The sequence below is a fragment of the Cucumis sativus genome, chromosome 7, assembly GCF_000004075.3.
Source record: "Cucumis sativus cultivar 9930 chromosome 7, Cucumber_9930_V3, whole genome shotgun sequence".
Classification (NCBI taxonomy): domain Eukaryota; kingdom Viridiplantae; phylum Streptophyta; class Magnoliopsida; order Cucurbitales; family Cucurbitaceae; genus Cucumis; species Cucumis sativus.
This window is the reverse complement of record NC_026661.2, coordinates 12178664-12191080: the sequence shown is the minus strand read 5'-3', so window position 1 is coordinate 12191080 and position 12417 is coordinate 12178664. Positions and strand designations below refer to the sequence as shown.

At 32.7% G+C, this 12417-nt stretch overlaps 1 protein-coding gene across 2 annotated transcripts; it reads right to left on the bottom strand.

Annotated features, from left to right (window-relative positions):
* Positions 1-2118: 2118 nt before the first annotated feature.
* On the bottom strand, positions 2119-10644 carry LOC101213378. Of its 2 annotated transcripts, XM_004148247.3 has the most exons (8): positions 10182-10620; positions 10032-10084; positions 9125-9184; positions 8960-9037; positions 8031-8160; positions 4860-4912; positions 3885-4064; positions 2119-2585 (listed from the first exon to the last, which is right to left on the bottom strand). In XM_004148247.3, exons 1-8 carry the CDS (start codon positions 10480-10482, stop codon positions 2436-2438), a joined length of 1005 nt encoding a protein of 334 aa, XP_004148295.1. In that variant the 5' UTR covers positions 10483-10620; the 3' UTR covers positions 2119-2435. The 2 variants fall into 2 exon arrangements, with proteins under 2 accessions (XP_004148295.1, XP_031744714.1); XM_031888854.1 differs by lacking the exon at positions 3885-4064 and having other exon boundaries at positions 10182-10644.
* Between the last annotated feature and the right edge of the window lie 1773 nt (positions 10645-12417).

Genomic DNA, 12417 nt, shown 5'->3' with positions numbered 1-12417 from the left:
CGTATTATATATGTGTAGTTTTGTTTTAAAAAAAATTAGAAAGTAGTTAATATATTGGGGTGTTGATTAAATCAGATGCATTCTTAGTCTCAGCCGTGAATTTGTCTACCCAATTACCGTTAATGATCATATCATATAGGCATGCAACTGCTGTGTTCATGCAATAGTGACCCGAAGATAGTTGACGTCTTTCTACAAAATAGAATAATGTCCGCTTGCTCTTTCTCTCATTTCCAAGTTCACGATTCTTAACCTTTCAAAATTAATTGCACTAATACCCTGACCTTAACCTAAAATATAAACAACTCAAAAAATGTCTGTTCCGTTAACATGTGGTTGCAAATTAAACTGTTTTCTTCACTTGATCAACTCCATCCTTCCATTTTCTTACTCAGTAACTTCTTCTGATCTCCTTTAACATATGACCTAACATTAGGCTACTTTTCTTTTCTTTTCTTTTTTTCTTCTCTATAATACTCTTTTTCTTCCGTTTTCCCCAATCTCTCTAAAAACTACTCCTTAAATAAAGGTTACGTTATAGGCTATAGAAAGAAAGGACAATGGAACCATCAGGATATAAATGTATTAACAAAGTTGTAGTTGAGTGAGTTAATACATCATTTTGATTTCAACATACAAAAAGAGGCACGTTAAAAATTAAGTCATAATTTTGAGGACAGAAAAAGAAGAAAACATGTGTTACAAAATTTGTAGCAAATGAAGATTTTAAATGATCAATTTTAAAATTCAAATTAATTTACTTGTGGTAAGTTTAAAAGGGGTTGGAAGATGATATTCTTTTGTTAACTTTATTTATTTTGTGATTCATTGTTTTGATAGGGAGATTTTGATTTTGAGACTTGCATTATATTTTATACTTCAATTGAAGTTTTGGATCTTGTTTGGTTGACGAGAAAATGCATATAAAATTGGAGAATTGTGAGACAAATGAGTGCCTATGGGAAGGAGAGACTTACAATTATATGAGTTGTGTTTGAAATGGGTTGTCTCAACTCAATATAATTTCAAAAGAAATTGACTATTTGGATGTTTAGAAATTTCTTATATTTACGCTTCAATATGTTTAGAAAAAAGATAAACTCCTCCTGTTTATTTAAGCTTTTGATATTTAAGAAGAGAAAAAAAAGACAAAAAAAAAAAAAAAAACAAATTGGGGAGGTTTTTGAGATTGAGGAATAAAAGAATGAAATTAAAAGAAAGTATTGAAGAGTGATAGAAGAAAAAAAACAGAAGTGTTAATCCTATATATAGATTGAAGAGCACAAGAGAGAAAATTGAGGAGGTAGTTGATGTATGAAGTAACTTTTGTTGATCAATGGAGTTGATCTATGAAGTGTAGATAAATGGTTTTATGTCAATAAACTAATAGGAACTCCTTTTAAAGAAAAAAAAAATTAAAAGGAATTAACACAACTACTCGATCACAGGTTGTCACGTTCATTTACAAAAAAAAAAAAAAATTAATAACAAAATTACAAATAACTGAATTCCCAAATCAAAATCGAGGACATAAATTATAATGACAAACGTTTTCATTATGAACATCATATTAAATAAAATAATTTGACTTAATTTGATATTATTTGGAAAGTCTACTGAAGCAAAAGAAAACAAATAGTTAAAAATTTAGCAATTAAATTTAAAATAAGTAAATATATAACGACATCTTAAAAAATTGCAAATATAGCAAAATTTTTAAAATTTTATCAATGATAAAAGTCTATCCGATAGACCATGTTACAAATATTGGTCTATCACTAATAAATATCAGTATCGAGTGTATAAGTGATAAATTTTGCTATATTTGCAATTTTTTCAAAATATGGTTATATACTTTGTTATTATTCATAAAATAATCATCAATTACAATTACAAAAAAAAAAACCTTAATTTAACACCAACGATGAAATCTAAATACGCTCACAAAACTCACAAGAAACCTCTACAAAAAAATTTCATTCGGGGTAAAAAGATTTATACTCTATGCCTAGAAATAATTTTCCTAAACCATCGTGCATCGCTTTCATACATAATGTGTACTCGCTTTCCTACATCGAGTGTACACATTCAACTCGAAGAAAAAATGAGAAGATTAAATGAGATTGAATCATATTGTACTTACTTTAAAATTTTGAAATGTAATCCTAGTTTGTCTAGGAATATAGTTCAAATTTCATCGAATGGATATAATGAGTTTATCAAGGAGACTAACAATAGCAATCAAAATCAAAAGATGAAATCCAAGCTTTTCAATACTACCCATATCCCATACATACACAATAGTAGCTCAAATGAAATTGGGAGCTGCGAACATATTATACGAAACAACTCAAAAGCTCACAAGGATATTTGAAGACATGGTTAGTGTCCGTCATCTTCAACCATCAAACAAATCTGAAAGAACATGTTGTAGATCATGAAAGAGGCTCATACGGACTCCATTCCTTCACACTCCCTCTTAATGGCTCTGGAACAACAGCAGACCAGGACTGCAATTCGGGAAATGGTCCAGTCAAAGCAAGATAGTTCTCACCCTTCTCTTTCGGCAATTTTTTCCAACACACCTGCAATTAAGAGTACAAAGTGAGAACTTGGACTACCTGAGACGAATCTAACTAAAAATATAAAATTCAATTAAAATCTAATTTAAATAAAAATAATATTCAGATTTCAATAAAAACATATTTGACACTTCCCCCTCAACCCAAGCTAGAAGTTGAATTCTCCATAGCTTACCTCTTTCTAAGGAAATGAAACTTTTCATTGAAATAATGAAAAATTATTTCTTAAAAGAGAAAAACACAAAGACAACCAAGAAACAATGCATTAGAAATTGTGCAGGCAAAAAAAAGGCATTCTAGTTAAGACCAAGATCTTGAATAGAATAATCCGCAAAATGCTTGAGAAAGAAAACCATGAAGACTTTGAGGCGATTTGAACCAAAATAATCAATCCAAGGAAGAGACTCATTGTGAAACATTCTCTGATTCCTTTCCGACAAAATCTCATATAGAAAAACTTTATAGAGTTCTACTAATATTTTTTATTAGTTAATTATCCACCCAATTGATATCTTTATAGAGTTCTAATGATCTTTTAGAGGACTTGTGAAAAAACTACCATGACCTAGTGTACCTTTCAAGATTCTCAAGATCCTATCTATAGCCGCCAAGACGATATTCATTTGGCATGCTCATATACTATCTAATAATACTAACAAAATATGCTGTGGTTGGTATTGTATACAAAAGATACATTAAAGCACAAACCAATACTCCCCCTTTCCCTCAAATTGGTTACATTGTTATAAGATACTTTCCATTTCCAAATGGTCAAATTGTAACTTTGGAAGCCTCTAAGCTAGGGTTGTGGTTTGAGAAGAGAGAGAGAGAGGACGAGGAGAGAGGAATTGATGAAGTGATTCAAGAAGGCAAGGGAAGATGTCATGAGATTGAAGGTGGAAGGCGGAGGACAGACGACAAAGGCCGACGATGTTCGGCGTCGGCCAAAAGTGTTTAGTGGTGATCAGTAGCAATTGGAACAATCTAAGGCAAACAGCTAGGGTTTCGAGAAGGCAATGGGGGAGAGAAGAAACTTTATCCTTCTTTTTAGCCGACTCACATTTGAAATTACAAAAACTAAAATAAAACAAACCCCACATAGACCAAAATTGTATTTTAACCAACTTTCATCATCACTACCATAGGATAACCTCAAACAAACATTGTAATAATTTAGGGCTAAATCACACCTTATACTACAATTTAAAAATACCAAAATATTGGAGCTTTCTAATTTTCACATGACGAGCTAGTGCATAACAGTTCTGCCTTTTCTAAGTATAACTTAATATCATGACATACCTGTTTAGGAAATACTTCGGAAAGAGCCTCAATCACAGAAATATGTGGCAAGAAGCAATCGGTTGAGGATACTTCACTACACATACCATTTTCAGTAACATGGACTACATTCCCTCCACAGTTAATCATGATCCGACCCCCAACCATCAATCTATCTTTCAGATCCAACCAGAGTCCAACCTATTATAGAAATGAAATGCACGAGAAAAGTGTCATGGTTTAGCTTTGCAAAATTTTGATTCGTCTTCTTTGAGTTATTTAGATTGACTTGCATGAGGAGATCTTTCATTCTATTGCCGGTGATGGTTCTTCCGAAACTATTCTCAATGGGTTAATAGTTCTTGCAAAACTGAAGAGTTTGTGTAGGGGTCATGGCAGAAATGGCTTGAAGTTTGGGAGCTTGATAAAATTTTATCTTTTTGGTATAAAGAAACTTCCTATTTTATGTAGGCATTTGGTTGCTTTATGAGGAGCTTTGGAAGGTTTTTTGTTGTTGGTTGGTGACCGATTCTTGCTTTTCTTTGGAAGATCTGAAGTAGATATTGGTTTTCAGTATTTGGTGGAGGCCTTCTTCATAGTTTCATCATTCATTCACAAACTCTCCAAGTCCTTCAGATGAATATTTTGGAAAAGTTGTTGGTGCTTTAAATGTTCATTTATTTATATGGCTAATCTACATTGGTTGTATTTGCTGTTTGTATTTTCCTTTTTCACTCTTTTTAGGAGTTTGCTTCTCTGGACATTTATTCCCTTTCATTATATCAATGAGAAGTTCTTTCTAGTTCAAAAGGAAGGGAAAAGGAAAAAAGAAAAGATAAAAGAAATGATTGAACCAAATTCTCAGACAGAAAAGATCAGAAGGAAGAAGTTAGGTAATTCCAAACTAGATTCAGAAATTTAAAAATATTACTGGGGCGGGACACAAAAAATCAAACACAATAACCACAATTACATTTACACGCACAAGGTACGTACCTGTTGCAACTGAGGCAAAACCTTTCCATTAGAAAACAAGTCAATAACAATTCCTGAATGTTACAAATACACATCAGTTCTAAGCGGGAGAAAAGAGGAAAGAAGGGGGCAGTTCTCACCCCTTGATTTGTCATAGATTAAAAAGATATATACATAATAATTAAGATTTTAAAATGTTCTTACTGAAATTCCCTCTTCCTAACTTTTCAGAACAGAGATTTTCATATATAAAAAGTTCCATATACAATTTTCCCCTTCCTATAAACCTTTCTGACCCTATGCTAGTGTCAACATATATAAAAGGAAAGTATAGCTTCTAGTTTCCCATACAGAATAAAGAAAAAGTTGGTTAATATAAAAAGATGTAAAACAAAACTGCTATTGAATAAACTTGAGATGGTTCTAGTATGAGATATGCCCAATTCATACTAATTAGTCAAATATCCCTTGTACAATAGTATTTTTTAGTTGTAGTAACTGCCAGGTGACTAATGAATTTATGACAAATTAGATGATTGAATTCTCAGGAATCTCATGTAGTGAAGGGATATGCATCCATGTTTCAACTCCCATGGGGTGTTTCACACTCAGAATTAGATTTGCGCATCTTTTGGTGAAATATTGGTTATATCATACACTATTTGGTGCCCAAACGTGTAAAACCACCTTGATAGCTGACAGGAGAATTTCTTGGAGGAAACGTACGGGCACTATTCTCTGGCAAAAGAAAGATCCTTCAGCAGAGGTTGTTAAATGGGTAGTTTGGATTATTTGGTTGGAGTGCAAATTCGAAGACGTAGAATATGAGTAATCTTAGTTTATTTCAATTATAAGTTTCAACTCTCTAATATGATATATGAATGGGTAATAGATTTCCAGAACCTTTTACACCCTCTTTCAACTACATCTTTGAACTCTAGGATGTGAGACCGTGGCCTTCGGAGCCTTCTGGTTTCTTTTCAGTCAAGTCATTGATAAGTTTTCTAGACTTCTCAAATACCATGAATGGTTGTTTATTTCCGCAATTTAGAAGACAAAGAATCCAAAGAAAACGAACATTATTTTATTTGGATTGTACTTAATGGGAGTCATAATTCAGCCGATGGTCTTTGTTAGAATAGAAAGGGTGTGGATGACACAAGGGTGGAGAGTAATTTTTCATTCAACTAAACATGTCTTATACAGGCTTACAAAATGTAACAATGGAATTTCAATGGTTAAGAAACCATAAATATTTTAACTCTCATAATTGTTAAAAACTCCCAAAGAACTCAATGGACACAATTTAATATAAAAACCTAAAGTCACAAATCAATTTAATTCCTATAAACCTTCAAATTCTCATAAATAATATGAGCATTTTATATTCTCAACAGTCTTCAGAAAAAAGCTTCCTCTCAAGCTCTCATGCCTGCAGTATGCCCTCTATGTTACAAGTCCGGGAAATCTTTAAATCACATTCTCTTTAAATGTACCTTTTCTAAAGGTTGTTGGCTCCTGACGCTCAATACCTTTAACATTAATTGGGTGTTCTTGGATCACTGGGAGGACAACGTTCCACATTCTCTTCGAATGTACTTTTTCTCAAAGTTGTTGCCTCCTGATGCTCAATGTTTGTAACATTAATTGGGTGCTCTTGAATCATTCGAGGACAACATTTCCAGCTTCTTTGTGGCATTAGATGGACCTCTAAAGCTTACTTATTGTAGGTTAATGCTTGTCAAAGCACTACTTTTATGAGATCATATTTTTTAGAATTTTTTTTTTCAAAATCCATGACCCGACTCATCTTAAGTAGGCTTGGAGCATCTTATCAAAAAAATTTCAAGGTTTCTTGATTCAAGACATTTATGGTAATTGGCGAGCTTTCATTGCTCCTTTATAATTATGTTCCCTTTTAAGTTTTGCTGATGTTCCAAGTCTTTTTTACATGCTTCTAAGATTTGTTGTATTCCTGAGCATTAATCTCTTGTAAGTTTCTTTTGAATCTCAGCATTAGCCTTTTTTTATCCTCGTAATGAAAAGTCGTGTATCCTTTTCTTAAAAAAAAAATAAAAAATAAAAAACTCTCCCACATACAAGATATTTCCCTTCCTCCCTTCCTTTCTAAATTTGAGACAATGAGGGTCAGTTGTAAAGCTTATGTAGCTAGTCTATGGGTATCTGTAGCTTTTGGGACCTACTTTCTAGTGGGTGCTTCTTATGGGTTCGAGTTCCCCATCTTAGCAGCATCTGGTACTTCTTCAAATGGAAGTCCTGATTCCTATTATACACATACACATACCAAAAATATTGTATGTGATCATAATGGATGGATGACTGGATGATGTAGATTTAAATTTATGCTGCCCAACCTTTTCCATGGAACTCTTCTCCCCAGAAAAAAAAATTGTGCCAAGAAAAATTAAACGAGGGGAATGGCATAAATGGGTGTAATCAAGGGCATGTTTAGTAGCAATCTGAAAATAGAATTTTTGAAAACAAGAAAAAGTAGTATGTCATGCTTTCATATATGTGTTTGGTGCGGATTTGAAATTAAGTTCCAATTTTAAAAAATTTCAAAATGTAGTTGATAATATATTTATAAACTACAAAACTGAATGATAGTTACTAAATATTCGGTTGAATATAAAATATGACTAATTAATTTATGATCTTGTTTTAGGTTAAATTTTTCTATAATTATTATTTTGTAATGTTATGTACTATATAACACATATTTTAATTTAACAAAAATAATTGAGTTTATAACATGAAATGCTATATTTATTATTGTTTTTAACTTTTCTACTATAATTCTGCATTTCAAAATTTCATATTCAGAATTCGTAACATAAATATGTATTTTTAGAATTTGCACTGTTTAGATGATTAGATTACAAAATTCGGAAACAGATTTGGAGAATATTATTCACACGGCCTACCAAACCAATATGTTATAGTATCTGTGTAACGATAGGAGCATAGGAGCTTATTAATCTTTTGTCCTTTATTGTAATTTATTAATCTCTATTTAGGGTTTCCATGTATGTCTATATATATTGAAATCTATTGTATAAAATGAAGTGAGGAGTTATTTCATATTTTGCTCTAACTACCACACAAGAGAATAAGTTTTACACAACAGATTTCACATTTATTCCATAAGAACCGAGAAAAGTAGAACTTTACCAGCATAACCCCCAGAGATTCGGACTGATGGATCAAGAGCATCTCCGATGTGAATGTTAAGTATCCCGCCATCAGCAGAATGCTTCTCAAGATCAGATAGCCCCAGAAAATTTCTTGCTTTGTCAATTAGCTGTTAAGATGAAGTCACAGGGTAGAAAAGATTGATGTAGTTTTAACTTTCAAATGTAACCATTTTAAAAATGCAAACCAAAACATAGCTCATATGGTTAAAGCATTATATAACTTCAACCAAGTAATAAGGATGTTTGAATCTCCACCCCTACGTAAAAACAAAACCATTTTAAAAGCAATTTCACACTAGGATAGCCAGAATCAGTATATTGTTTGAAAGTACTAATGACTAGAAATCACTTAAAATACTTATAAGCTAAAAGAATTGAAAGTTGAAACAAGGAGCGAAACAGATCAAATGGGATAAACCTGAGACTAGCTCGCTTGATCACTCGATTATAAGTTTGAACAAGGAAGTTGATTCACACAGGTCTGCATTCACCATCCATTTAGAGGTGTTTAGACCAAGGTAAAGAGGACGGGAGCGATGATGGTAATGGGTCTGGGTTCCACTTCTCTTGTTGGAACAAGGTTTAATGCTCAAGTGGAAAATATGGTAACAGAGCAACACTTCTCAATCAAATTTTAAATGAGAAATGAATCCTCTATCACTTATGGAAATTGCACATCTTCATGCTACAGTTAAATCCAAATCTTTATTCTAATAATTTTTGGTGGTCTAAGATATCAACTTCAAATACTAACATGAGTTAAGGATACCTATTCCCTTCTTTCCCGTGCATTAAATGACCCCAGAGGAGAAAGACAAGAATGGGAAGTCCTATAGATGATCTACATCGTTACTCAACTTCAGAATTTTCAAAAACTGATACGTAAAGAAACCAAATCTAGCTTACGATTCCATCAATCTCCCAACCTTCAAGCTGCAACGAGGGCCATGAAGCAAGCATCAAATGAGCAGTAGTTCCCCCTCCCTGTTTAAATAGTATAAAACTCCAGTAATGAAATCAGTAATTTGATATAAAAAGGTACGTCAACTATTGCAGTATAAAGTGATGTACCAATCCAAGTATAGCAATTGGCCCTTCCGGAATTATAGCTGGCAGGCTAGCAAACTCATCCTACAAGATGCAAAAATACACAGCAGTCGGTAGTAAAAATAAATTCACAATATAAAAAATAATACAAAAACGGTTGGTAGTTAGCGTTTTTTAGCCCCCAAAAAACATAACAAAGGCAGACGAGAATCATTGGATTTGAAACAGAACCTTTTAATTACTATGCTCATAAAAGGAAATTACAAAAAGATGAAGTAACTAAATATCAATAATTATGGATTTTTCTTTAAACGAAAACAGAACTTTTGATTGATGTAATAAAAAGAGAATAAATCTCTAGATAGAAGGAAATAAGAAATAGAAGTTGGAAATGCAAAGCTTAAACTTTTTTCTTTTTTAATAAAAAAACAAAACTTTAATTGATCGATGAAAAGGAAGAGATTTGTTTAGAGATACAATCTTCCAGATGAGCTAGACACACAGACCAACAATCATACAAAACAGCTGCAACAAAGAGAATGCTAAAAGGAAGAAATGCTCTAGTCCCGCAAGAAGAACAAAGCTACTACTAAACAACGCTAAAAGCTTCTTTAAACCAAAGACTGTAAGCAAAGTTGAAACGGAAATTAACACAGCCCTCTAAGACAGCAAACAAAACCAACTAAACACCCAGGCTGGAATCTTTGACTGAGGCAAAACCACTCCGAAGACTAAGAAAGGGCAACAACAACAACTTTATATGGACCGAGAATATGTAGTTAAATAAAGACAATGGAGAACCAAAACTCCTCAAAACAAAGGGATTCAAAACGCATCAAATCAAATAGACAGAACATATAAACCTTAACAAAAACATATTGCTCTCTTTTTTTTCCCTTTTAGGTTCGGCGAAGAGACCGAGTTTACTGACCCAATAAGAACCTGTCCACATCTGCTCCTTATAAAGAATGCTGTGGACATTATCTGCGTCAACAATGTGGGGGCATAGTTTAGAATGTCTGGATTCCCCTTTTGAAGCAAGAAAAAAATTGAGGATAAGGGAGAGCAGGAGCAGTGGTACAAGAAGAATCGAGAAGCAACATTCTGGATTTGGGAGTGTCTACAATTACAATGTCATTGTAGTCGCTAGTTACTGCGGTCAAGACTTGAAATACTTCTTCCTCTTCATCTTCGTCCTCAACCCTCCGGAAGCTGGCATCACCAGTGGCCTTGGTCAATTTTCCAACGGAGGAATATGGTACATATCTCCGAAATGTGCTCAAGTTTAGTGATCGGGATAGGTAACGAATACTTGAAGCCGTAGTTACAAATCCGAAACTCCATGGACGTATGTTAATCACGGGAGCAAGAGCGTACGCCATTTCCTCTTCCTCTTTATCCAACCCAATGCAAGTGGATATATGTATATATAACTATATAGTATCCACGAATACCAACGTGCACAGTGCAGAGTGCAGACTAAACATCTACAAAGAATGAATTATTGCAATTTACAAATATCTCATCGACCCTAAACAAGTGTGTGCCTTTTGTGTTATTTTACCAAAATTTGACGTTCCAAAGCTAATCTTTTCTCTGACCTTTTGAGATCCCACAAGATAAGACAGTAAGTATAACAAGGAACAAGTTATGATCCAAACAAAGGGTCACTTTTGATTCACTTCCAGAATTTGAATCATTCCTGAAAAAAATGAATATGAATTCCATTTCATTATGCAAAAAAATGGGACAGATTCTATGACATTTATGAGGATTGGGTTGAGAAAAAATTTCATCAATTAACTTAAACAAATAATATTAAAATATTTTAATTAAATGGTGAAATTTTTCACTAATTTTCTGAGATATGATTAGTTTGTTCGAATGAAAAATTATTTATGCCAGAAAACAAAACTATGCGATATAGACGTGATTTAAACGGGTTTTAAAACGCTAATTCTTTATGTGATGCGAGAAGACTAAGTTATGTTTTGAACGCTATGTGATTGAAAATTTGAAAGTCTTTCGTACTTTAGTTTTTCAAACTATGTAATATTGATCATGAATATGCAATAACACTAGCTATGCGAGATAGCGATGCGAAACGTTATAACATCTCATCGCATATGATGACATCCTAGGCGAGGTGGTCAAACATGATGAGAAATATTAAAGTTATGATCTTTATTACGTGATTAAAAGAATCAAATGTTTTATTACCGTTTAGTATTTAATAAATCAGTATAACCCCTCTATAAATAAAAAGGTTACAAATTAATTTTCAACGGTCTATTAACTTCCTCATATTATATATACTTTCCTCATTCTTTTATTTGGGGCAAATTAATTTTCAATGTGAGTGTTTATATGAGTATTGAGATTCCAATTGATTTCGGTGCAAAATCAATTGAAGAAATGAAAGTTGTTTTACCCTAAGAACGACGATGCTACAATTATGTTTTTACAAAAGAACACAACTGCAAAACGTTTTAAAGAGAGCATGATCCACAACTCATCCATCTTTTAACTAATTTTTGTTTTGAAGCTTTTCATTTTGATCATTAGGCGTTTCATCAACTTTGCGAGATAATCGGTACGTGATTTGACTACGCTAAGAATGTTACGTTAAACGAGATAAAGGGCGAAGTACAACAACACATATATACCATTTTTATTTAAAATGGTTGTCCAAATTTTTTTATAGAAGGAAATGATTACCTATTAAACTATTTATATTTGTAATCTAAATTTAAATGTTCATTCAAACATATTCATTATCATGACAATTAAATAGTATTGATATAAAATAATCATATAACGATAATTATTATAGTAAATTAAAAAGAGACTACTCAAGTGGGACTTTAAAAAAATTCCTCCTCTCCCTGCATAAGATTGGAGAATTCTCACCCCATAACAGGCAGGTGACTGTCACTGCTAAAAAAAAAACCTAGTTATCACTTGTAGGTTAGTGGTCAACCAAAAACTATCAAACAAGAAAATCAATTCAATTTTAGAAGAGAGTGCTAAGTCTTCACGTAAAATTTTTCGTTGTAAAATTTGTTGGAATTGGTGTCTTCTTAAACCTCTCGTATTTTGTTGAATGTTGTTACATGATTTGAAAGTTGTTCCAAACAAACATTCTTGTTCATCACTCTATACCATAGCAATAGCCAAATCTAAAGAGCCTTGTGACTATAAACGAGAAAAACACAAAAGGTTGAAGCATCACCAAAGACAAGAGATTCTACAAAGGGGAATGTAATTGTTACCAAAATCGCTTCAAAGCAAAACATTGGTTTTATCATTTACAAAGA

Bases quoted from the DNA above. Each gene is read 5' to 3' on its own strand.
- LOC101213378 (XM_004148247.3), bottom strand. From the start codon at position 10,482: ATGGCGTACGCTCTTGCTCCCGTGATTAACATACGTCCATGGAGTTTC. The intron at 9,038-9,124 runs GTACATCACTTT...CTATTTAAACAG, and splicing joins CAATTGCTATACTTGGATTG to GGAGGGGGAACTACTGCTCA. The intron at 4,065-4,859 runs GTACGTACCTTG...TTTCTATAATAG, and splicing joins TTTTGCCTCAGTTGCAACAG to GTTGGACTCTGGTTGGATCT.